This window comes from Bos indicus x Bos taurus, chromosome 13, assembly GCF_003369695.1.
Source record: "Bos indicus x Bos taurus breed Angus x Brahman F1 hybrid chromosome 13, Bos_hybrid_MaternalHap_v2.0, whole genome shotgun sequence".
NCBI lineage: Eukaryota > Metazoa > Chordata > Mammalia > Artiodactyla > Bovidae > Bos > Bos indicus x Bos taurus.
In genome coordinates, this window is record NC_040088.1 from 29,422,771 (window position 1) to 29,447,964 (window position 25,194).

The window sequence follows — 25,194 nt, forward strand, 5'->3', positions numbered from 1 at the left end:
GACCTACACACTTTACTTCAGCTTAGAACTTTGCATCTGCAGATCCTCTTGGGAACCAGTGTGGGATGTTGGGATGGGCTGGCCGGGCTCTCCTGGCACAACCTTTGAACTAGCAGCTATAAACCCACCACGCTGAAGGCTTACAGCCTGGGGATCGCGGAAAAAGGGGTGAGGCAGGAGCCTGGCCTGTACACATTGTACTGGCTTGTTTAAACGCTGTTCCCCACAAGCCATCACACAGACAGGCTGTGACCCAGAGGCACATTTCAATGGATGTTTTCTTGGAAGCTGCTGGGTTACAAAGCCTGCTTAGAAAAATCACTCTTAAACACTAACAGGCCCCAGGGTCCCCAAAGCCGAGGGGGACACACAGAGGACAAGGCGGTGGCCCTGCTGCAGGACTGGGCATCCAAGCATCTTCACCAAGGGCCCTGAATGATCAGCAGGAACCTCCTGACACGTTCCTTGGAAAAGGCCTGTTCTCCTATAAACGGGGTGAGAATAAACAAAAATACTCTCTTCTAAGATGTAATATCTTTAATGACAGCAAACCCTCCTCCATCGGAGATCGTGATTTATACTTCCAAGCCCCAGCCCAGGGCGGGCGGAGGAATAAATGGCCACTGTGATGGGCAGAGCCGTCCCACGCAGCCCACACCTCAGGTCCTCATCTTAGCAACTCGGGGGAAATCTGGCAGTTGCCTTGGTAACCCGAGGGATTTCAGACAGCAGCAAGAGTACATGAGCCGAAATCACTTGTTGGATTCCAAAAACACCTTCTGCTCGACAACTGCTTTTAAAACATCAAACCCACGGGCTCATAGAGCGCCCTCATTCTTAACTTGTTGAGGAACTCTTCGATCTAGAGGCCTCCATCCCTGCTGCCCACCAGTGTACGACAGGAGGGGAAGGCTCTTCAGCTCTGACCCCAACAAGATTCCTAAAGTCAGTCCCCGTGGACGCTCCTCTCAAGGCTTCAGTCAGAGCTAAGGGACATTTACTCGTTACCAAGGGAGCCGACACAACCACCAGCAGGGCGATAAGTGGCCTTTCCAGCAGCTCAGAAACTTAACCTTCTGATTTAGTTCAGTTAAACTCCACTGGTTCTGGAGGGCTGCCCATCTTGGACACAACCAGGGGGTGGGCACTGTTGGCATCCTACAGACCCCAGGACCCCACCTTGCACGGAGCCATCCCTCCGAGGTGGCAACAGACTGAACCTGCAGATGCCTGGCCCAGCACTCAGGGCTGTAAGAGAATGAGAACCAGGGAGACAGGCCACTGTGTCCAGGGGCGATGAGAAAGTTCTGGACACAATACTAGTGATGTATTTAATGCCAATACACTTAAAAGTGTTAAAGGGGTAACATCTATGATACATATGTTTTACCACAATAACAAAGCCAGTGTATCAGGAGCCCCAAGGGTTGCCCTTCTGCTGGGGTGGCAGCAGCTGGTTCCCCCAGGACGCCCACCCACCCAGCATAGGCCTAGCATCAGTGACATCTTTCAGGGCTTATGTCCACATTTTGCTGCCTTCAGTCCACCTCTGTCCAGTCATGAGGCCCCTTCCTGGAGAGGCCTCCCAGTTGAGAAGCCTCCATCCTGCCCTGCCCCACCAGGGCCTCTCCGCACCCTGAACACAGCCCTCGTGGCCCAATGTGCCATTCGGGAAAGCTCGGTGCAGCGCAGTTATCACGAGCTCCACACCAGGAAGAGCACCCGGCATCTAGTGAACATTTAATTTGTTTACTAGCCTGTCCATGCTAAGTCACTTCAATCGCGTCTGATTCTTTGTGACTCCATGGACTCCATCCTGCCAGGCTCCTTTATCCATGGGATTCTCCAGGCAAAAATACTGGAGTGCGTTGCCATGCTCTCCTCCAGCAGATCTTCATGACCCAGGAACTGAACCCACGTCTCTTAAACCTCCTGCATTGGCAGGAGGGGTCTTTACTACTAGCACCACCTGGGAAGCAGGTGGGAGACACCTAGCCTGGAAGACAGATAAAACCGCCCTCCAGAGGGCGAGGACAGTGTGAAGGGAGCTAAGCTATGAGCCCTCACCACTGATGGACTGGGGTCCAGGAGAGCCCCACCCCCAATGTGGTAACGACCCCCGCCCCTACTGCTCTGAGTGTGGACAACCAAGCCCACACTTGTTAGCAAAGAGGAAATACCCCTTATTGGGATGGGAGCTGGTGGCCTCAAACTGTCACATCCTCCAGCACAAAACTCAGGCACGTGGGTTACAGCCCACAAGCCTGGCCTGGCCTTTCCTTCCACCTATGCCACTTCACTTCAAGGACTTTTTCATCTCTTTAATGCTGTGGTGTTTCCATCTTTAAAAATTAAGGTATCCCAGCCATTGCTTCTGAGGCTCCCAGTGTGAGGGAAGTGGCCCCATACCCCACATTGGGCTCCTAGGCGTCACCCCACTTCTCCAGCTCCAGACCCCCTGCTTCAGAGAAGCCCCACCCCAGTTCCCTCTGTGTGTAGGCGGCCCGGGCGCAGCACTGATGGTGACACCAGGAGGTCACCACGGCCGCATTCTAGCTCTCACACCTATTTACTGCAATAATCAGAGAAGCTGCTTATGTGAGCCTGGAAAGGTGACACTTTGTGGACAAAACGAGTGGCCCCAGGGTCACCGACATGCCATGTCTTTGTGCTGCCGTGGCCCCAGGGTGCCTGAGCCCCGCCTGTAACAAAGGAAAGGCTTACTTGAGTCACGGCTGCTGAATGGCCACCCGGACGTCGGGAGGAAAGATGGCAGTGGGGAGCCGGCCCGGCTGTCCTCCTCTACCTGCTGTGTGATGTGTCGGACTGTGTCTTTGTTTTTCCGATTCTTCCTCCGGCCCGTGGGCTGCCAGCCATCCCCGGCAGTCTGCTCCGAGAAGGAGTTCTGGATGGTGCCATCCATGGCAGAAGGTGGCTCGCTGCCCCCATAGTGGGCCGGTGAGAGCGGCTCCTCCTTGACGTGCAGGGGCCCGCAGCCCACGTCGCCAGGCCACAGTGGCTGTGAGGCAAGGTCGTCAGGGCCTTCGGCCTTGGGCTCCTGATCCTCCTTCCCGTAGCTGCTCCCGCCCTCATGGCAGCTGGCAATGGCTGAGTCCCCGGAGGAGTTGGCGGGGCTCGTGCGCCGGGCCAGCCAAGGGGAGATGCTCCTCCCAGCCATTACAGCAGAGATGAGGGCGTCCGCACCACCACCGGGCGGGGCGCCCACCTCAAACGCCTCGAGCTCATCCGAGGCGTCTGGCTTGATGCTGATGTCCAGGGCGGCCTTGATGAAGTCATGGCAGGCCTGCACGATGTCCGTCATCTGCAGGAAGCTGGCCGCGGACATCACCTCGATGACGTTCCTGCTGGTGAGAGCCAGGTGGGCAGAGTACATGAAGTCGATGATGGCCTTGAAGCCCTGGGCTGTGACGATGTCCAGGTGCGTGACTGTGGCCTGCTCAGAGGTCTTCTGCACCTGGCAGTAGAGAGTCTTGAAGTAGCGGCTGCTGCCGAGCAGGACGTTCTTGTGGGCCTTGAAAACCTTGCCCTCCACCACCACACACACGTCACACAGCACTCCGTGCTGCCTCTGCTCATTCAGCTCGCGCAGCAGGTGTCGGTAGTGGGACGCGATTTCCATATCTTCCTTCCGGTTGTTCATCTGGGATCCTGGGGTGGCCTCCTCTATGGACTCTGTGGGGTGAGAACGGAAGGGTTACCCGCATAGTCATACACGCACCAAGGGCTAAAGAGTGTGCAGAGGGAGGCCGCTGGACACAGGGCACCTGAGGGCGGCACCTGAGCCAGCTCCGTCCTCCTGCACACAGCGCTGTACATGCTGCAGCTGACCCTCCAACCAAGCAAATATTCCAGAAAGGAAGAGAAGGCCCATCCGCAGTCAAAGAGACTTTTTTACCCAAACAGAAAGTCTAGGTGAAGAGAACCAGGTGCGCCTTTACCCCCACCCTTTAAGAAGAAGTGTCTTTAACGGCAAAACGACAGCAACATCCTACAGGGTCCGGCCCGCGGGGCAGGAAGGGCCAAGGCTGAATGCCCACAGGCCAGTCCAACCCAGCTACAGAGGGAGGAGGCCCCTGACTACCTCAGCTCCCCAGGAAGGTATCCAGTGGAGGAGGGACCCAAGGTGACAAGAACCCCCTCTGTTATCCCGAGCCCCCGAATCATTTCTCAAGTTGGGCTCCACCGTGCTGCTCCCCCTGGTTCTGTTTCCCAGCTCTCTGCTGCCCCCAAAGTTTCTGGGGCCACCGGAATGTGTGGCCGAGATAAAAGCACTTCAGTGCTGCCCTGTCAGGAGGTCACAGCCCGAGGCCGTGGCGTGGGCAGGGGTCCCTCTGAAAACCACGCAGGGGATGTCCCGGCCTTTGCTGCTGACCAGCAACCCTCAGTGTCCTTGGCCCGTGCGGCGTCATCCCCCAACCTGTATAGTGTCACTGCGCGTGTCGGTCCCAACATCCCCCACGAGGACATGGTCATATTGGACAAGGCCCCTCCCACTTCAGTACAAGTCCCAGCCCAACCAGGTCAGGTTCTGAGGTGCTGGGGGCGAGGACCTCAATACACGAATTCTGGGGCCGTCGTCACTGCGTGAAACCCCCCAAGGAAGACAGATCTTCCTTTTAAACTCACCCTTTCACAGCTGGTCAGAGGTGGGGACATCGTCCACCTTTCCCACGGGGAGCAGACAAAAGGCAGGCAAGGGAGGGGAGGGTGTGGGACACTTCGTGGTGGAACAGCTTTCCCTGGACTTCCAACACATTTCCCAACGTCACCTGGGCTCACCTGCAGATGGCTGCAGTCCTCACGCCAGGAGAACAAGGCCAGGGAGACTCCAAGTCTTTTGCTCCTTCATATCTCTCGACAGTCCACTGGGCACTGTTCCCGCCAGCCCCCACCCCACCTCAAGACCAAAAGTAAACAGGCTACTTCAATCGTGAGACCAGTGGGACCAGACCCCAAGGATGGACCCTGAGGAGGAGGGGGAGTGGTCAGAACTGGCCATGTTGGGGGGGGTCCCCACACTCACAGCTGATACTGGGGTGTTTGACCCTGGGTGCATGGGGGCCCCCCAAGGGCAGTCATCACCCAGTCTGCTCTTCCTCCACGGCATGCAAGGAGGGGAGGAGAACAGACAGATCATCCAGGTTGGCTTCACCCCACAGCTGGCATCACACTCAGGTTAACCAGACACTGAGGGAGGACTGGAACACGTGTCAAGTCAAGAAATCAACCATCTGAGTGCAAAACATTGGCTTCATGCCTGAGTCCACAAGGAGCTCCTGGGCATGTGCAGGGGATGGTGGTGGGGTGGAGGGAGGTACTCAGGCACCTAAGGACCCTGTATTCAAATTAGGAAGATGCAGGTTTCATTACCTGACTTCCTGTATGAATAATAAATCTCTTTATTCACCAGTGAAGCATATCCTCTAAGAATCAGGAAGAAAACCGAAAAGGGGGAAATGCCAGAGCCGTTTACAGAAGCAGCAACTACCTCACAGGGTTTGCATTTCTAAAATAATTTCAACTCATATGGGAAGTTCTAAAATAAATTATTATTCAATCAGAGCAGCTTAAAAATCAGTTATGTATTTTACAGAGAATCTGTTGTAAGAAAATACAATTTTCATTAGGGAAAAAAGCTACCTGCATGCTAAAAAGAAGAGGAATCTAAAGGAATGATAATCAAAAATAGATTATTCAGGGTCTTCTCTGGGGGGGCCAGTGGTTAGGACTCCACCCTCCCACTGCAGGGAGCACGGGTTCAATCCCTGGTCAGGGAATTAAAATCCCGTGGGCCATGTGGTACAGACGAAAACAAACAAACAACAGATTAGTCTGCTATGGAAACACTAAGCATACACATAATTTATCCAAGCCTACTGAAACTTTAGGGGAATGACTGAATTTGCATTACAAAGTGAGAACATCAGTGAGACATTCATGGGGTCCTGCCCACCTGACCGCAGCAGAAGAGCTGCTGCCCAGTGGCCGTGACCCTAAAAACAGAAGCTTCCTAGTAGTCACATCACACAGCAGTCTGACCAGAAAGACGCATGCTCACAGAGGTTTTTATTTGAGGGCTAGGACAGCAGAGCATCTGCCCTGCCCCAAAGGAGGGTCCTGCCTAGTGGAGACGCACCTGGCCGTGGGACAAACACCTGCTCAGGGAGCGCACGCCAGTGGACCCACACTTGTTCACAGGACACACATGCTAAGTTGCTCAGCCCTGTCCAACTCTTTGTGCCCCTATGGACTGTAGCCCACCAGGCTCCTCTGTCCAGATTCTCCAGGCAAGAATACGGGACAGAGTTGCCATGCCCTCCTCCAGGGGACCTTCCTGACCCGGGACTGAAACTGTCTCTTACGTCCCCTGCATTGGCAGGCATGTTGTTTACCACTAGTGTCACCTAGGAAGCCCCATCGCACACACGCCTGTGGACAGATAACCTGATTGTCATTCTGAATCACCTGTGCTGCTGCATGGACCACAGGGCACTGTCGTGCATTTCAAGGTCCACATGGGCAGTCCTGTGAGGAAGGGACCCTCAAAGAGGAGCCTGTGGCCCTGAAGGGTCCCAGACGCCACTCTGTCAAGAGAAGCTCAGGCTAGTGAGAACAAGGGGGCAGACGGGTTCCCTGCTGCCATACCAGCACCTGCAACTTTGTTAGTGACCCACGTGCCACCTGGAAGCCACTCCATCTCTACGCAGGTTTCATGTCTCCTGGGGTCCCTACTCTCTGTTTTATTTATAGCTCGCTGATCTCAAGACACTTCAGCCTCAGACAGAATCACTTATGACCACCTTGGTGCAAATACAAGTTGAATCCAAGTTCCAGACTAGACTCCAAAAGTGTGCCGATCTGCACCATGCAGATTTCGGAGCCACCCCCAAAGACATAACCCAGGACACGGGGACCATGCAGGTGATGGCACGGCGAGTGATGGAGGGGGCAGCCGAGGCCCCATCCTGCCTGGTGGGAATCTTGCCTGATGCTGCCAGAGCCATTTCTAATACCGACGCCTCTGGGAAAGGTGGAGGTGGTCTCCAAGCTGCCTGGCAGGGAACCTGAGTCTAGCCATCCGGAGCCACCGAGCTCGTGTTGGGTGCCACGGACCTGCCCTGCCCCAAGTCTCACAGTCCCAAGCCAGCTCCCACGACTCAAGAGACCCGAGTCTCAACTCTTCATTATGGTGACCTGGGGTCAAGGTGGGTGTTGAGGTCTCCCCTAAACAAGTTGCACTCAGACATGAGCACGGACCTGCCGTGTCAACCTCCTCTGTGAGCATCAGGGGCAGATGTGATGTCAGGGGCACTCCCGTCTGTCACTTCCAGGGTACAGAGCCCGCAGCACTCCAACCCCAGGGTACCTCATGAACCTTCTCCCCACAGCATCTGAAGGTAAGGAGGCTGCAACAAAGAACCATCTTCAAAAACTACCAGCAGGAGGCCCATCTCTTATTCATCCAGCTTGCCCATGAGACCATGGATGCTCCACTGGTAAAAGCCAAATAAACTGCCAAGTCTCGAAAATCACAAGAAACACAAAACGTGCAGACTGCTCTGAGTTTATCTCATTTGCTGCACTGTAGGTTCAGATTAGCAATTCTGGGAGAAGCGGGTATTCATGTTTTTTCTCTGGTCCCTAAAGAGCTCCACCTTGAAGACAATTGGTTCTAATAATAAGGATGCAAAATAGTGAATGCATTTGGACTTTGTATCCAGCTGCACTCAAAGAAATTCCAGGTGTGGGCACGGATCGGGAGCCCTGGCCGACTGGTCCCTCCCCAGGGTCGGTCACCGAGTCCCAGTACAGAAAAGCCCAATGCTAAGAGGTGAGTGCCTCTAACACCCATGGAACCTCCTCGCCAACCCGACTTCACCTCTTCTCACTCTGTGTTTCCACTGTGCTCCATTTACACTTTCTTGAAATTTTCCTGGAAACATGACCTAACAGGTGAATATTGTTTTAAGGTGGAAGCAACGTACTTTTAGTGCTAGAACCAGACCACCCACTCCTGGTCTGCAGAAGCCAAGCTGCTCTCTGCAGGCCCCATGAAGCCCCATCTCCGCCCTTGCCTGGCCGGCCGAGCACGTCTAAAAGGCCCTTCCAGGTGGACACGGGTGAGTCTCTAGATAATTACACTGTGTGAAAGCAACCGGACAAAGGAGACAGTGCAGTAATGCCTTCCATGAAACTGGAACCTGCAAAGAGACCTACATGGGCAGGAACAGGGGCTGCCTGGCCTGGGGACAGCGAAAGACAGAGAAAGACAGAGATACCGCTGTGTGCAAACCCACCCATTTACCCTCTTCCAATGAGTAGCTTATTGTACGCAAATTATGACCATGTCAACTACAAAACTACTTTTATGGAAATATCCTTGCTCGACTACAAACCAGTGCGTACCCATCACCATTTGCCGTGGGTTGAACCATGTCCCAGACTCACTTGTTGCACATGACCTTATTTGGAAATGGGGTCCTTGTAGATGGAACTGGTTAAGACAAGGTCACTAGGGTGAGCCCTGCTCCAATGTGACTGGTGTCCTTAGGGAAGGGGACCCTGGGACACAGACCTTCATGGAGAGACAGCTATGTGACAGAAGAGATGAGGCCATGGCCAAGGAAGCACCAGAAGCTGGAGGGATGCCTGGGACAGGTCCTCCATCCTGCCCAGCACCTTCAGAGGAGGTGTGGTCCTTGTTCTCTGACCTCTGCCCTCCAGGGCTTCAATGGGATACACCTCTGTCATTTAAGACACTCAGCCCAGGGTTCTGCTAGAAGCCCGGGACACACATGTCTCTTATCTACCAAAGAACCCACCAACACCAGTGGGTGATACAGTCCATATGGCAAGTGCTCGGCTTTTCCCACCAAGGCCTCTGCCCATGGGCAGAACCCAGCCCGCCCCAGGCCCTCCCTGTATGGACACCATGTCCCACATCCCAAGGTTCTGAAAAACCCAAGATCCAAGACACTGAGAACAGGGGACCATTTTATAACCCACACTTTATACACATTGTTTTCTCAGGGTTCCTTGTTGCCTTTTAAAATTTAAAACTAAGCTCCTGACTAGGAAGAAATATTCCACATTCAGTAACAGAAATCATCTTTAGGTGCCCGGGGAGGGCAGCTCTGCCTGAAGTTTCTCCAGTGACTCACAGCCTGACCCTTGGGTGCTGCACACCAGGGTGATCTCATAATGCAAACCCTTGTGGGCCAGGGTGGTTCCCCGCCCCCAGCCCCTGTCCAGCCCCACGCCACCACCACCCTCTTCCCTGTCACAGCCTCTTTCGGTTCCCTTACCTCCATGGGACCAAGAGTCTCCTCCGCCCCCCTCCCTGGACTCTCCTACCTGTCTAGATGTCACTTCCTCTCAGGATGCACACACCCTGACCACAGAGGGCCAGATGCACCCTGTCCCCGCCTGCTTGGCTCTGGCTCTCAGTGTGGAATGACCCACAGAATTCCAAGGTCATAGCTGTGGCCCAGACTTAGTCCCACTGTGATTCCATATCAGCCCCTGAGGGTGTCCAGGAGCCTGGAGCTGTGCTGGGCACTGAGCTCAGGCTGAGGACTGGCCCCCCGCCAGGCCAGAACCAGAGCAGCACAGAGGTGCTATGAGGGCTCTCAGGGAGGGCTTGAGGAAGGGGCACAAGCAGTGAGACTAAGTGAGTGGGGCCTGAGTATGGCCACCCCAGAGACCTGGCCGAGGCTCACCCTAAAGGTTCCAAGGCACAGAGCCACCCATGCTGGCGGCCCAGCCCAGCCTGGAGGACTGCGGCCCAACCAGCATCACGTGGACAGAAGAACCACAGAAGTCAGCCCAGCACCTTGGGACACAAGAGGCCTGTGTTTCAGGACGGTCGAGGGCATCGAGCTATGGCCAACACACAGGCAGCCCAGGGAAGACACAGCACCTCGGCGTCTGACGGGAGAGCTTGTGGGACACAGACGGGACGGGGCCAGTGAGAGAACCACAAGGAGCCGGGGTGGTGCCGGCCTGGACCTCAGGGTGGTTGGGGCACCAGCCACCAAGATGGGGAAGCCAGGGGCTAGTACGTCAAGGGGAGACACGGGCTCCCAAGAGAGAGCAGCCCCCCAGGGGTCCCAGATGTCCTGATTGGCAGGGTGCCTGGGGCCCCAGAAACAATTGCAGGGGCAGGGAGAGAACAGAAGAGACCAGGCAGGGAGACCCCCCACGATGCCGAAGCAGAATCACGGCCCCAGCCAGGCATCGACCCAAGAGCTCTGTCGCTTCTGCTGGTGGGAAGCCGGTCCACAAGTTTGCTTTGCGGGGTTGGGGAGAGCAAGGGGAAGAGGTTACGGCTTTACCTGTGCCCCCAGGCACCTCCTGCTACACTCGACCCTCACTGTGGCCCTTTCCTCTCTAAACGACGCACAACTGTAATGGGCAGCTACCAGCTCCCTTCAGTTTAGTTCAGTTCAGTCGCTCAGTCGTGTTTGACTCTTTGCGGCCCCATGAATTGCAGCACACCAGGCCTCCCTGTCCATCACCAACTCCCGGAGTTCACTCAAACTCATGTCCATCGAGCTGGTGATGCCATCCAGCCATCTCATCCTCTGTCATCCCCTTCTCCTCCTGCCCCCAATCCCTCCCAGCATCAGTCTTTTCCAATGAGTCAACTCTTCGTATGAAGTGGCCAAAGTACTGGAGTTTCAGCTTTAGCATCATTCCTTCCAAAGAACACCCAGGACTGATCTCCTTTAGAATGGACTGGTTGGATCTCCTTGCAGTCCAAGGGACTCTCAAGAGTCTTCTCCAACACCACAGTTCAAAAGCATCAATTCTCCGGCACTCATCCTTCTTCACAGTCCAACTCTCACATCCATACATGACCACAGGAAAAACCATAGCCTTGACTAGACAGACCTTTGTTGGCAAAGTAATGTCTCTGCTTTTGAATATGCTATCTAGGTTGGTCATAACTTTTCTTCCAAGGAGTAAGCGTCTTCTAATTTCATGGCTGCAATCACCATCTGCAGTGATTTTGGAGCCCCCCAAAATAAAGTCTGACACTGTTTCCACTGTTTCCTCGTCTATTTCCTATGAAGTGATGGAACCAGATGCCATGATCTTAGTTTTCTGAATGTTGAGTTTTAAGCCAACTGTTTCACTCTCCTCTTTCACTTTCATCAAGAGGCTTTTTAGTTCCTCTTCACTTTCTGCCATAAGGGTGGTGTCATCTGCATATCTGAGGTTATTGATATTTCTCCCAGCAATCTTGATTCCAGCTTGTGCTTCTTCCACCCCAGCGTTTCTCATGATGTACTCTGTGTATAAGTTAAATAAGCAGGGTGACAATATACAGCCTGACGTACTCCTTTTCCTATTTGGAACCAGTCTGTTGTTCCATGACCAGCTCCCTTAGGCTGTGATGAATCATTGGACAATACAAATGTGCTCTTTTTAACAGGTGGATCGAAAGGCATATCCTGCCATGGATGCAATCCCCCCAGCTGCTGACAAGCCGTCTCCTCCTGGAAGTCTCCAGGGGCTCCTCCTACAACAGCACATGTGGTGCCTCTGTCAATCAAGAGATACTGTTTAAACGTCCCAGCTTAGCTCTTGGTAGAAGTAGCAGCGGACAGCACTTTCCTGATCCTGGGTGGGCCTGAAGGTCCCACTTTCACCTCACTGAAGGCCATGACAGACAGTGAGGCCATGGACAAAGGGCCTCTGACCAGCCCCATGACATCACAGGACCACAATTCAGAGCTGACACCACAGGTGTGGCTGAGAGGTGGGCTCTGATGTTCTCCATCAGTCACAGCTCACAGTAAAGGTGGAGGATGGATACAGAGTTACTTGCTTTTGTGGGGTGAATCGTGTCCCCAGAAGACAGTACCTGTGAATGCAACCTTATTTGGAAACAGGATCCTGGTAGATTTAACCAACTTACGATGAGGTCATAACCCAGTGGGACGGGTGTGTCACAAAAAGGGGAACTCTGAACACAGACATGCAGAGGGGGATGGAGGTAGAGGTGGGGCAAGGGGGACGTGGCCACAGCCCAGAGGTGCCTGGGCCACAAGAGCTAAAGAGGTGGGCAGGACCCTCTCCCAGAGCCCCCGGAGGGAGCACAGCCCCACGACCCCTGTTGGGGGAACATGTTTCTGCTGTGTTTGCCACCAGTCTGTGGCACTTTGTTACAAAAGCCACAGGAAAAAGCCACACATCCACTTAAAAATTTTAAGTTTTTCTTAAAAAGAAAACTGATTGGCCTAAGAAGGCAGAAAAATTATATCCAAAGGTTTTAAATCTGAGCTATACTGACTTGAAATGTTAACTCTAACACTTGTACTCCCTCTGCCAAAGAAAAACATCAAATCTAAACAGGAAAGGGAAAAAAACCAGCACCTAGTTCTCAAGCAACAGGATGGAATCCTCTGTAGTCTTTTAACTTTTGTCTTTGAAACACTTTCCAACAGAAGGAAAAGCTGCAAGAATGATTCTTGAGAGAACTCCCTCCTAACCCTTAACCAAATACACCAGTTCTTTAATATTTTGCAACATTTGTTTACACCAAGCAAATGCTAGAATCTTCAAGCTGTCTTTTCTATTCAAAGTTGCATTTCTTGAAAACAAGAGGATCCAGCCAACCCTCTAAGGTGCTACCTAGGAAACCCCATCATATAGGTTTGGACTGGGGCAGAGAAATGTAATGCCCGACTCCCCGGCTGGTGGCGGGAGAGCCCCCATGCAGGCTTGGACCAGAACAAACGTTTGTTCTGGCATCTGACACAATTTTAGCTGCTAATCGGACGTTTCCAAGTCCCCACTGTCATTCTGCATAGGCCTTGCAGACGGTAAACACTCATTAGATGCTGAATAAATGAAGGCTGGGTGGACGGGTGCCGAGTGAATGAGGAGTGTGTGTCTGCAGTAGCAGACAGGCACACACCTGAGAGAGACTCTCACCTTCTCAGGACGCAGAAACCAGGTGACAGTGAGGCGTGAACCCCACTTCCCTCACCAGCTCAGCCAGCGTTCTCCTCACGAGAATCAAGCCCCCTGCCCCTTGGCCATGCAGCTACTTCATCAGCTGCCATTCAAACAGAGGGGCACACGCTCCAGACCCAGGGTTGGCTGTGGATGAAAACAATTTACCTAGTAAAGAACTATGGCAAAAATAGCTCATGGCTCCAAACAATCACTAAAATATTCGAAAGAAATGATCTTGCCAAAAAATTATGCTTACAAAATTCCAAAATGATACTACACTTTATTAAATCTAGAATTTTTCAAATAAAACTTACATAGGTGATAATCATTTTGAACAGATTATGTACAGATCCTTAACAGAAGGTACAAGTATCTTTAAAAGCAGGCACAAAATATAAAAACTATTCATTTTTTAAGTCAGAAATTCCGATGCAGACGTCACTGTCACACTTCAGACACTGAGTACCAGACACGCGGTCCCGGTTGCCTGGTCCTTGAAACAGGGTGGGGCTCCTAACGGTCAGGGAATGCCACCAGCCAGACCACCGTGTGGGACCAACAGGTCTGACTTTTCAACAAACAGCCCAAAACAGAATAAAGCAGATTCCAGAGCCACCGCCCCAAGTGCAACTTCTCCAAATGCAACTCCTGGGTCTGTCCCGATTGCAGCTCAAATCAACCAGTAGTAAAAACTTGGAGGATGCCATCCCTAAGCCTGAGCCCCAATTGGGGGGCCCCAGGAGGTACTCACGGAACCACCCACATGAAGGAAAGCATGGGACAGTGAGACACAATGTCTGTGATTTGCTTTAAAGTAGTTCAGAGCAAAAACAGAGGAACTCAAATGTGAGAACAAAAGGGAATTACTGAAGGAAACACACTTGCTAATTCTGTGTGTGTTTGAAAACTTCCAAAGTAGGGATCTGAAAATACGATGAGGTTACAAAAGAACAAGATCACTTTTACAGAATCAAGGGAGTTTGTGACTAAGGAAGGCTGGTGCTAAGAGACGATGCTTCCCAGGTGGCGCTGGTGGTAAAGAACCCACCTGCCAGTGCAGGAGATGGGAGTTCGATTTCTGGGTTGGGGAGATCTCCTGAAGGAGGGCATGGCAACCCACTCCAGGACTCTTGCCTGGAGAATGCCAAGGACAGAGAAGCCTGGCAGGCTACAGTCCATGGGGTCACAAAGAGTCAGACATGACTGAAGCAACTTAGCACACACACACACGTATGTGCTGAGAGACAAGGCTGGTGCCTGGCCTGCAGACCTGAGTCCAGGACTATGCATGCCAACACAGTGGGGGGGGGGGGGTGCTGTCGCACAGCCTGTCTGCTACAAGAGTCACAAGGGTGTGCATAGGGATCTGGCCCCTCCCACCCCAGCAGGGGAGGGTCCTTATCCAGGAGGTGACCCTGGGAGGGGATCAAAGAGACAGCCGTGACCTTGGCCTTCAGAGGGCCTCCAGAGGGTTCGGGTCCCACGGATCAACAAGAAGGGAAACTTCACCTGTGAACGTGGACGACATGCCAGGCATACAACAGCCCTGTCTATACCCACAGCCTTTATGACCACCATGGGACACTCCCATGCTGGTCACTGTAAGAATTATGACTTTCAGACCAGTTACTCAATGAATCTATTTGATGTTATGTGAGCCTCCTCATGTTACTCTTGCATGAAAGGTTTTCTAAATTTTGAAGACTACATTTTGTTTTCCTGCATCTCCTACAAGAAGCAATAAAAATGCTGTCTAGAAAAGGGGCCCCTCCCGCTTCCCAGGAGCAAGAAAGGCCTGGGTCCACCTGGGGGGCAGATGGGCACATGGGTACCCAGTCCTGCAGGGGGGTCAAAGGAGGGGCCGTGTCCTGCTATAGCGCAACGGCACTAAACACCCACCCCAATGGCCCCACCGGACACCCTGGGCTCTGCCTCTGCCCCCACCACACCCTCCCTCCAGGCCCAGCTGCATCTCCTCTCCTCTACAGGCATCGATGTCTGTCTGCTCTGTCACCTCCCCTCTGGGGACATGCGACCCAACACAGCCAGGACCTTGTTGGTGCCTGCGTCCTTGGACCGAGAGCCCCTCCTTGCTGAGAGCGTGGGGCTGAGCGCAGATTTGTGGGGCAAACTCACTAACACCGTGGTCACTGGCCTCATTCGCTCAACCATCAAGGGAAGGGTAGGTATGAGTAGTGATTGCTGGAGATGAATGGGGAGCCCTCATGAAACCCTGGCATTGAGAAATAAATGTGGCAACGTGTCAGGAGAACACAAGCTGTAACGGTGGAGAGGGCTGAGTCCTTTCCCCCAAAATGATCTCCTCACGTCTTAACCACAGGAGAATATAACCTCACTTAGAAACAGGGCCTCTGCAGGTGTAATCAAGTTAAGATTAGATCATCATGGTGGACACTAATTCAAGGTGACTGGCATCCTAATAAGTAGAGGCAGATCTGACACCAGGGTGACAGCCATAAGGGCAGGATGGGAGGCATGAGGGACACATCTTGGCTGTGAGCACCCAGGACTGCCAGCGGCCACCAGAGACTCAAAGAGGCAGGAAGTGTGTCCTTCCCTGGAGCCTCTGGAGAGAGGGTGGCCCTGACCACACCTTGACTTAGGACTTCTGGCCTCCAGGTTGGGAGAGAATAAACCTCTGTTGTTTTAAGCTCCCAGATCAGTGGTCCTTTGCTCTGACAGCTCCAGAGAACTCATACAAACAGCAGACTAACTTACACAGATTGCTCCCTGGTCAGATGGTAGGAAGGCTCTCTGAGATGGGCCTTGAAGGGTTCCCAACCAGGATCCACACAGTCCAATCCACCAGCCTCCCCCGCACCTGACTCAGCAGCTTGTGGCAGGGCTGGAGGTTGTATCCAGATGAAGCTCACCCCATCAAGCCAGAAACACAGCCCACCACTTCCTTCAAGGAAGCCATATGGCAAGGCCGCCCATGTCCAGAGTCTGGAACACGGACAGGTTTCACAGCAGCTCAGCCTCACCCCTGCACCCTGGGCCTGGTGCTGGCCCCCTCCCAGCAGGTGGCAGAGGGGTATGTGGGTAGTTCCCTCGAGACAAAGGGAGAATCGTTGTCTGCCCTAATAGTCACATGTCCGCTTCAGTGTGTATCAAGAAATACATAACTGAGATGCCTGACTCATGACTTCATGGATATTCTTGCTCCTTAAGATGAGGCAAAACAAAGGTAAGTAGATGTGAGGTTGGTGTGACCCTCAGGCAGTAGCATGGGCAGCATCGAGCTGTGCTTGCCCTGCGTGCTCCTCCAAGGCTCGGAGCATCTCCTGAGCTCAGAGGAAGACACTCTTTGAGGGACCACCTGAGACTCAGTGAAGCGGATCTGCTAGACACAGTGCAGGTAGGTCCCCTGGCACTGACCCTTCCGATCCTCTTCTCAGGCTCTCAAGGGCATATGTACACCTGGAAGTGCTTCTGGCTCCCTGGCCTCCTGAGTGCCCTGCTCATCACAGAGGAACCATGGTCACTGCAGCCACGCAGTACACCTGCTGACTGAAACTTCTGCCTTCTCTCTGCTCCTAAGTCCAGGCGCTGGGCTTCCACCCCACAGCAGAATCAAAAGCAGCAGATGACAGAGAAGCCAGAAGGGAAGAGGTTTAAAAGACCCCCACACACACACCCCAGTGTTTTTCACATCGTCCAGTGGAGCTCAGTGACTTTAATGGTAAGGTGGTCCAAGGACAGTGTCACCTTATCACTCCCTGTTCTGACCTCATTCTGCCAACAATGTTAGAAAGAATAGGAGGACCCCCCCAGTCGTCCAGTAGTTAGGACTCTGCTTTCACTGTTGAGGACGCACATTCAATCCTGGTTGGGGAACTAAGATCCTGCAAGCCACATGGTGCAGCCAGAAAAAAAAAGAAAAATAGGAAAAGTCAACGTACCCAATATTAAAGATCAATTTTCTCAGGTGTGCAGCAGGCCTGTCATGATACATGGTCACTGCCCCCGTGAAGGGTGTGTCTGCTGCTAACTCATGAAAAGTTCTTCAAAACAACGCTGAAGTTGAGGGAGTAAGTCTTCATATAAAATAATAGCAATGAAATAACAATGTCTCTATATCACCAGAGGCAATGAAAAAACACCATGTCCTCATGGAAAAACCTGGAAACTTCCTGCTTATGGAGTTTTCCATGTATAACCAAAAATGAAAGCAAAAGTGACAGTACACGGTAACACACACACTTTAATAATATAATCCTGAAGAGAACTCTAAAAGTGCCAGGAGGGAGCTGACCGGAGAGGTTCCACTCACCGCAGACGAGATGCTCAGCTCTTGGCCAGTTAGCGTCCAAGTGGTGTTAAATGTCCTGCCTCCTTTAGTCTCTATTTGGAAATTAAACATTACGCATGGACACAGCATCAGCAGCAATCACCTCTCATCAGAAGATTGAGCTCCTGTGAGACATTGCTGAGAATATTCAGAAGGTAGGCGACCGTAGCCAGAAGCTCGGGTCTCTTCTTCAACAGCAGGGACTCACGTCCTCAGCTTTCTCTTACCTGAGGAGCTTTGTAAGGGAAATTGCCACTTTTAACTTTCCCCTCATTGCCAGTTCTTACTATTAACACTTTAGAGGTAGATGGAGAACGCTGGTCAGTGGAGAGGGGTCTGAGACGGGCAGTGGAGGCTGCACTCAGACCACTAGCCACAGAAGTCATGCTAAGGCAGTTTTCATGGGACAGGACAGGAACAAAAAGAATAGCTCTGTCCACTCTTCTTAAACAACCCCTGGGCCCTGCCAGTGGGGCCTCACCTTGTCTGATTGACAGGCCCCAAATGAGACCATGTTGGAAGCTCTGGGACCCTCCCCTCCAGGGCTGACAAGCTTTCCCCAGTGTCCTGGGGTCCCAGGGTTCTTGGCCTTGGAGAGGAGAATGCAGAAGGCTTCCCACGCTTTGATCACAGGAGTTCCTAGGCCAGCCACAGACGTGGGGCCCCGTCCCACCGGACGGGCGGCCCCCCAACCCTGGTCTGGATGCGAAGACCCACTGGAAAGTCAAAGGCTGCTGTTTAGGAACAGCCAGAGTGTCAGGGACCTCAGGGTGCACACAAGCCGGGTGTGGCCCCCTGCTGAGAAGTGTGAGACTGTGGAGGGGACAGCTGGGGGTGGGCTACAGACTCCAGGTCACGGCCCCAAAGCTCTGCCACCTGAAGCCACTCCACGCTCACCCCAGAACAAGCATTTGACTCTGCGCCCCGCTTCCCCACGTGACCTTTCCTCTGGGGACCTGGGACGTGTGGCCCGCCAGCCTGCTCCACTTTTCGTGTGAGAGAGGATGTGGGCCACAGAGCTGGCTGCCACAGGACTGGCAGGAAGGACTGGCCTTCAAGTGCAGATGGACAGCTTCTTCAGAGACCAGAGGTCAGGGTGGGGCCTAGGCCAAGGGGCCCGATTCCCTGGGAAAGGCGATGGCCACCTGTGTGCGAGACTCTGAGTATCGGGCGTCTCTGACTCAACCTCGCCTGAAGCACAGGGGATGTTGCTGGTCCAGGAACTGAATGTAGAGGACCCGGCCTGAGCAGTCAGCTGGCTCTGCAATTCTGAGACTGTTCCCCCCCAGAGTCAGCCCTCTCCTGCCTCGAAGGAAACAGTAGTGTCTGAGCCATTTTCAAACTTCCTAAAGAAGAGGAAACTCCGGTCCTGAAGCTGCACTGCTTAGAATGGGATGGGATGAAAAAACACACCTGTTCCAGACATGAAGGCCCATTTGAGGTGCCCGCCTGACTTGCTCACAGGGGCAGCCCATTTGCCCACAGCCCTGAGCTCCTCCAGTGACCTGGCCCCTCCCCTCGGTCTACAACACACCTGAACGGACACCCGACGTCATCCTGCCCGCCCCACCCTGGGCTTCTGGGCCAGCCTCCTGATGGTGTTTTCCATCATCCATCACTGAAATCAACAACCCAGTGCACTGGTGCTGCCCCTCTGACCAGCGGGCCCAGCCGGGCGTCCCTGAGTGGGTTTCACGAAGCCCATCTCTGTGCATCCTGACACAGTGCCCTTGCACCTTGGCACAGCCACCTCGAACTGAGGGCAAATCAGCACCCGGATGTCAGCCTGGAGAACAGCAAACCCAGCCTTTAGATGGGTGAGGGGTGAGTGGCCAGCCTGAGGGTCCTTGCTCCCCAAGCCGAGTCCCTGCTGGGCTCTCCAGCCCCAGGTCCAGCCGAGGGACAGTGTTCAGAGTGGCCAAAAAAACCTAGGTCAGACCCTCTGCGTGCCAGTGACACACCGAGAGGGCAATCTACCCAAAGCCGCCCAGGCCCCACCTGACATGCGTCCATCTTCACGGCAGCTCTGGTTGCTTCAGGTTTTCAAATCCTCTCTCGAAGACAGAGGCATCTTCTTTCTGCTCCACAAAGAAGGGGTTCCACCCCAGGTCCACTCAGACAAGCAGGGCTGGGCTGCCACTTGGGAGCCAGGAAAAGGACAGCTTCCCTGAGACTTTCCCCGTGAGCGTGACATTTAGGAAGGGATTCATGTGCTGAAACGCGGGCTTTGGAAGGCATCATTTGAAACTACATTGCCTCTCACCCCCAACCCCACAGCCAATCAGCCCCTAAAGCTGCCTGGCCCCAAGGTTTCTGCTCTCTCCTTGGCTACCCACTCTCCATGAAGCAGAAGTTAGAAAATAATTTGCCACATAGGTACTGGAACCAGGGGCTGGCACCACAGGCCCAACCTGGGCCAGGGGAGGGGTCTGCATGGACACCCTTTCCTCCAATAGTCTTCAGAAAGGCCACCAGGTGGGCCACACCCATCCTTCTCTGAGCTCCCATTAGCATCTGTCACCCACATCGGTGGTTCCTGTAGGGCCCCCACTCTGACCCATCCCAACAGGTCAACAGCCCCACTGCAGGAATTCTGTCTCCAATCTGGCCCACAGCAAGCTCTCAATCAGCCAAAAATCATCATGAATAAGAAACTCTGGGAATGTCTCTCTAATGTGACTCAAAAAACACACCTGTCAAAACACAGAACATCTATAAATGCTGTTGAAAAGCACGCTAACACTGTTCCTCAACTTTCTAAAGTGCCTAAGTTGCTAATTTTTTATATCCAAATAATGACATTTAAAAAGGTTTAGTCATTTCAAAATCTCAATAAGAGTTAAACGGCAGTGTTGAGAAACACTGAACAGAAAACTTTCCATCAATCACCCTAAGGTCAGACCTGACTGGTTGAGTTTGTCCTTATCCTTCACTAGAACAACTTTTCAGCTTGTTAGGAAAAGTTGTTTTTCTTTTCCATGACTTCTCCATCTACAAGCATCTGTCATCACCAGAAAACCAGAACCCAGAGCCCAAGTACACATGTGTCAGGCACATACCATACTGAAGCTCGAAAGGCAGAAAAGAGGGAAAATGCCGGTGAACCCGGGGCTGAAGACCCCAGCTGTACTGGCCATTCCAAAGTCAGAGCCAATGGCAGAGGACACAGGGGCCAGGGTAGGACATGACAACTGCGTTGCAAAGACTGAAATGAGTCTTGTGGTCTCAACAGAGATTTTCAAGCATTGTTTATTCTCAGGAGTTGGGCCATTCAAGCACACTTGTAGCAAAAAGAAGAATCTTTTTTGTTCAGGGGAGTGGGCAGGTTCACAAGGGAATTCTTGATAGCCTACCAACACTCAACAGATTTTAAGTAGAATATGTTCTGTCAGAGAGAAGGAAAAGCCTCTGTTTTTATGAGTACACGAAACCCCCAGAACAGGGCACAAGAACCCTCCGCCCATATTAACACAGCAGTCAACAGGGCACCTGGGCACAGGAAGCACCAGCAAAGTGAGGCACGAGTTCAAGTTTAAGTTCACAGCTCCAGGCTCTCGGAAGATGTTTTGCGGGGCCTTCGCCGCTGGTCCAAGACCTCTGGTAGAGCACAGCAGGCGCACAGCTGCCCCAGAAACACAGACCACAGGGACGCAGTGGCCCAATTTTGCTTAATTTGAAAAACCCCACAAAAGGACAATGTTGAAAAGTTTGTAATATTTGGTTTAACATGTTTGCAAATAACACATTGTCTGACTGTAAAGTCCTTCCAGGCCCCCAGTGGAGTCTCACCCATCCTCAGTGTCGACCTCACCTTCCAAGTGCTTATGTGTGACCAAGGCGGGGGCAGCCCCCTCCCCCTGGATGGTCGAGTGGGGACACAGAGCACCCAAGAGGGTTGGAGCCCCTGCAGCCGACACTCCACCAGTTCTGAATACCAGAAACTAGACGTGGAAAAAGAGCTCATTTTCAAATCTTAAACAGCTAGAGCTGAACAAAACTCATCTCATCCAAACAAAATTCTTTCATCCAGGGTAATGTCAGTGAGACCTAATGAGATCCTGTCCTGAGGCTGGCCTCCAAGAAAGGCTGACCTTGGGGTTTAGCCTAGAGGTGAGGCTGGCCTCCCAGAAAGGTTGATCTTGGGGTTTAGCCTAGAGGTATCGATTCCATACCCCCTAAACAGAACTCTCCCCATAAACACCCACATACACCTCCTTCACTTCAGTAAAGGATATAAAAATAATTACTAGTTTTCTAGGGAAACATAGTGTCTAAGTCAGACTTACACCTAGTAACTTCTGCCTCAACAACCTCTCACTTAGTCCTTTCCGAAACAGCAGGGAGTCTCAAAGTTTTCAGTTCAGAGTATTTATCATGAAACACACCAACTAGAAGCAGTGCACTATAATAAAATTCTGTTGTTTACTTCATCATTTATGTGAAAAACCCTTCCATAAGTTTCCCTTTGGGAAACAAACTATTTCCCCCTCCCGATGAGTGAAAACACTGCCTTCACAGGCTACACGCAGGCCAGCGATAGACCGAATCTACAGTCTGCTACCCAAAGGGAAGTTAGCTTTGATGATAAATCCAGTATGAAAGATTCTACAACTGACACAATTAAAACGCACTCAAGGACTCCGCACAGGTGTCTGAGCCCAGCGGCTCGCCAATGTGTTGCCTGATTAGCATTTCTTTAAACAATGCTGATAACAATCTTGCCTCCGCAATCCACGACAAACGCTTCGCTGAGACTGGAGCAAGGAAAGCGTAAGGAAAATCGCTGAGAATCTCAGTCAAACTTTCTTTTGTTTGTATTTCCTCGGTGACAGAAAATACCAGTTCTTCGCCCCTTTGGGATATACCCAGGTTCCTCGGTCTAGCCCTACTGTGCGTGGTCCGTTAAACCTACAAATAATGAATTTGTCAGCAGGGCGAGAGGAACCCCAACTAGCCTGAGCCCTCCTCCTGGTGCAGAAAATCGCCCATTTGCCATCCAGATTGAGTTGTCAGACATTGACTCGTGCTACCCTGCGAAACTGACATGTCTATTTACAGAGAAACAAAGACGCGGCTCGCGGCGGACCCCGCTGCCTCCGCGCGCCCCGTCCGCTCCGCGCGCCCCTCGTCGCTCTGCGCGCCTCGTCCCCTCCGCGCTCCTCTAGTTGCCCGGCCTCGAGGCCCCTGCGCCCTGGTTCAGCCAGTAATTAAAATGGAGACGAGGCCAGTGCTGGGCTTCAGGGGGAGACAATGACCCCCAAGGCCCGGCGGAGAGCGGGGACCCGCCGCGCCCACCTCCCGCAGTTCCGACTCTTGGCAAACTCGGCGCGGGCGGGTCCGGGTGCGGCTCGGAGGCGCGGGCGGGGGGCGCGCGGGGCGGCGCGGGCGGGGGGCGCCAGGACGCCCCCAGGCTGCCTCCTGGGGCCGGGCGTTGACGCAGCAGAAATTACCAGCTGGAAAATTCCCCTTTCGGAGGTAACGGGGGAGGGACCGCGGCGGCGGCGGCAGGAGGCGCCGAGGACTAGGGGCGCGGGGCAACCCCGTCGCCGCCTCCGCCTCAGCGCGCAGCCCCGCAGGGACCCCGCGTAGCCCTCGCCGCCCCGCCCCGCCCGCGCCACCGGAGCTCAGGGACCAGCGGGGACAGGGCGGGGGTCTCTACCGCCGCCCCCAGAGCTGCAGCCGGGCGCACCGATCGCCGCCGGGAGGGCGCCCCCGCGGGGCGGGGCGCGGCGGGGCGCGAGGGGCAGGCGGCGGGGGCGCGCCCCGACTCTGAGCGGCTCCGGCCCGGAGCGGTCCGGCCGGCCTGAGCCCCGGCCCCGCCGCGATGCGCCGGCCCGGCCGCGGACAATGAGCCGGCGCCGCTTACCTGTGACCCCATGGGGCGCGGGCGAGGGCGGGCGCCGCGGCCGCCGGACCAGCGCCGGTGATCGCCGCGGCCGCCGGGCGAGCGCTGCGTCCGGGCGGGTCCGAGCTGCGCGCTCGCCTTGGCCGCTGTGTCCGTCTGTCCGTCCGTCTGTCCGTCAGGCCGGCGCGCGCCCCCGCGCCGCTCCAACCCCGCGGCCCCCGCCGCCCGCGCGCGCGCCCCGCCTGCGGACCCTGACCCCGCCCCCCGGCGCGCGCCCGGCCGCTGCTGATTGGCCCGCGCCCCAGCCCCGGCCCAGGCCACCGCCCCGGGCCCCGCCCCGCCGGCCCGGCCGCCGCCCCGCCCCTCGGTCGGCCGGCTCCGCTAGCCGGGCGGAGGGGGCCGCGGCGAGGGTCGGTGCGCCTCCGCCCCCCCGTGGGCGGCTGGACAGCGGAAGTGCGGGCTGGAGCTCGCTGGGCATTGTGGGAAGCCCCCTCCGCGGGGCTGGCGGGGGGCGGGGGTGGCGCGGCGTGGGGTCTCCGGGTGCCCGCGCCCCTTCCCACGGGGACCAGCACCCGGCAGACCATCCGGTCGGACACGTGGGTCGGGACGAGAGCACCCCAACTCTTGCCCGACCGCGCACCTGGCGCTGCCCACGCGCCTATCCCCCGGGCCACAGGCTGTCCGCGTCCCCCGACGCGCAGTCGCGCCGCACGGGTCTCGCAAACTTCGCGCCTTCCTGGCGGTTTGTGCGGCCGCGCGCGGTAAAGCGAAACAGCGGTCCCACAGCGCCCAGGGGCTCGGGGCCGCGCCGTCGGAGACCTCGGCGTCCCCGGGGAGAGGCGCACCTCAGGGCAGGGGCCACGGGACAGTGCGTGCCACAGGGCTTGGATTTGACCAATGGAGGCATCAGCGGCCGCGCGCGCGTCGGTCCTTCCAGCCGCGTGGTATGCCCACGGCTTTGCCGCGCTTCCCCCGCAAGCGATCTCCAGTCCTGCTGCCCGAGAGCAGCCCCGTGCGTCCCTTCTCGCCCCCGCTGTCCTTGAGTCCTCGGGCAGACAGAATGGGAAGCGTGGCCCCGCATTCCTGGCTGGCCTGTGCGGGGGCAAAGGCCACCTCGCTTCCTCTCCCGGCCGCGACGGTGGGAAGGGAGGTGAGCCTGTGGCTGGCCAGCCGCGCAGGGGAGTTGAGCACGACCTGGCCATCCAATGGGAAGGCGCCGCGGACCGTCTGCGCCCTACCTCCCTGCGGGCCCAGCGCCGCGGAATTCCTCGGGAGGTGGGAGGCGGCGGGCCATTATGGATGCTTTCTCAGGATGTGTAAGGAGGCATTCACTGGGCTGCTGGGGGAGGGCAGCCTGGGGTTGGGTGGGGGGGAGGCGGGAATTCTCCTTGAGTGAACAAGGGCGGCCGCGGTCTGGCAGCCAGCGATGAAAAGGCTGGGACACTCCCTCGCTGCAACCGGCGCCTGAAAATGGCCGCAGACACCCGCACCCCACTCCTTTCCCGCTGCCTACGCAGGAGCAACCCCCTTCCCCGCAAGACTTACTCCTGGAGGACCCAGGCCTGGAACGGCAGGCCCAAGTTTCCTGGGCCCTTTCAGGTGGGAACTGGGCACAGTCAACCTTAGAAGTGTCTCTTCTAGGCCTCCAGGAGGTTTTGGCTGGTCATTCTGTCCTCCCTTTGAGGGGACGGAGGGCACTGTCTCGGGGTCCTCCCCTCTCACCTGCCTGTCTGCCTGGAGTGCAGTTGTAACCCATGGAGCAAATGATGCGGGGGAGATGGAGAAGTGGGTCTGCCAGACTGGGGAGGACCACTTGCCTGATGGCTGCCCCTCCCTGGACACTCTCCGAGGAGAGCAGCATTGCTGGAATGCTGCGGAGGCTGCCCGGCTGGGGCACACAGTGGTGCTCAGCCGCTGCTCAGGAGGCCTGCCCAGGAGAACCGAGCCTCTCTCATCAGCACCAGGGTGCACCCCACCTACTAGCCCAGGTCTTCTGGTCTTGGTAGAAAGTCTCACTGAGTCCTGGAATGCGTCCCTGGGGCTCTGGAAC

At 54.9% G+C, this 25,194-nt stretch overlaps 1 protein-coding gene across 5 annotated transcripts in view; it reads right to left on the minus strand.

Moving 5' to 3' along the window:
• ZBTB46 (zinc finger and BTB domain containing 46) overlaps positions 1 to 24,302 on the minus strand; it is a 51,631-nt gene extending 27,329 nt beyond the window's left edge. The window contains exons 1-2 of one of the 5 annotated variants that reach the window (XM_027559171.1): positions 23,990 to 24,302; positions 2,725 to 3,693 (exon numbers count right to left, since the gene is read on the minus strand). In XM_027559171.1, the coding sequence (XP_027414972.1) occupies positions 2,725 to 3,661 (937 nt within the window). In that variant the 5' untranslated portion in view covers positions 3,662 to 3,693; positions 23,990 to 24,302. Of the gene's footprint in view, positions 1 to 2,724; positions 3,694 to 4,800; positions 6,294 to 12,963; positions 14,071 to 23,165; positions 23,337 to 23,989 lie in introns of those variants that run through there. The other 4 variants (XM_027559175.1, XM_027559170.1, XM_027559172.1 and 1 more) reach the window with 4 other exon arrangements.
• Between the last annotated feature and the right edge of the window lie 892 nt (positions 24,303 to 25,194).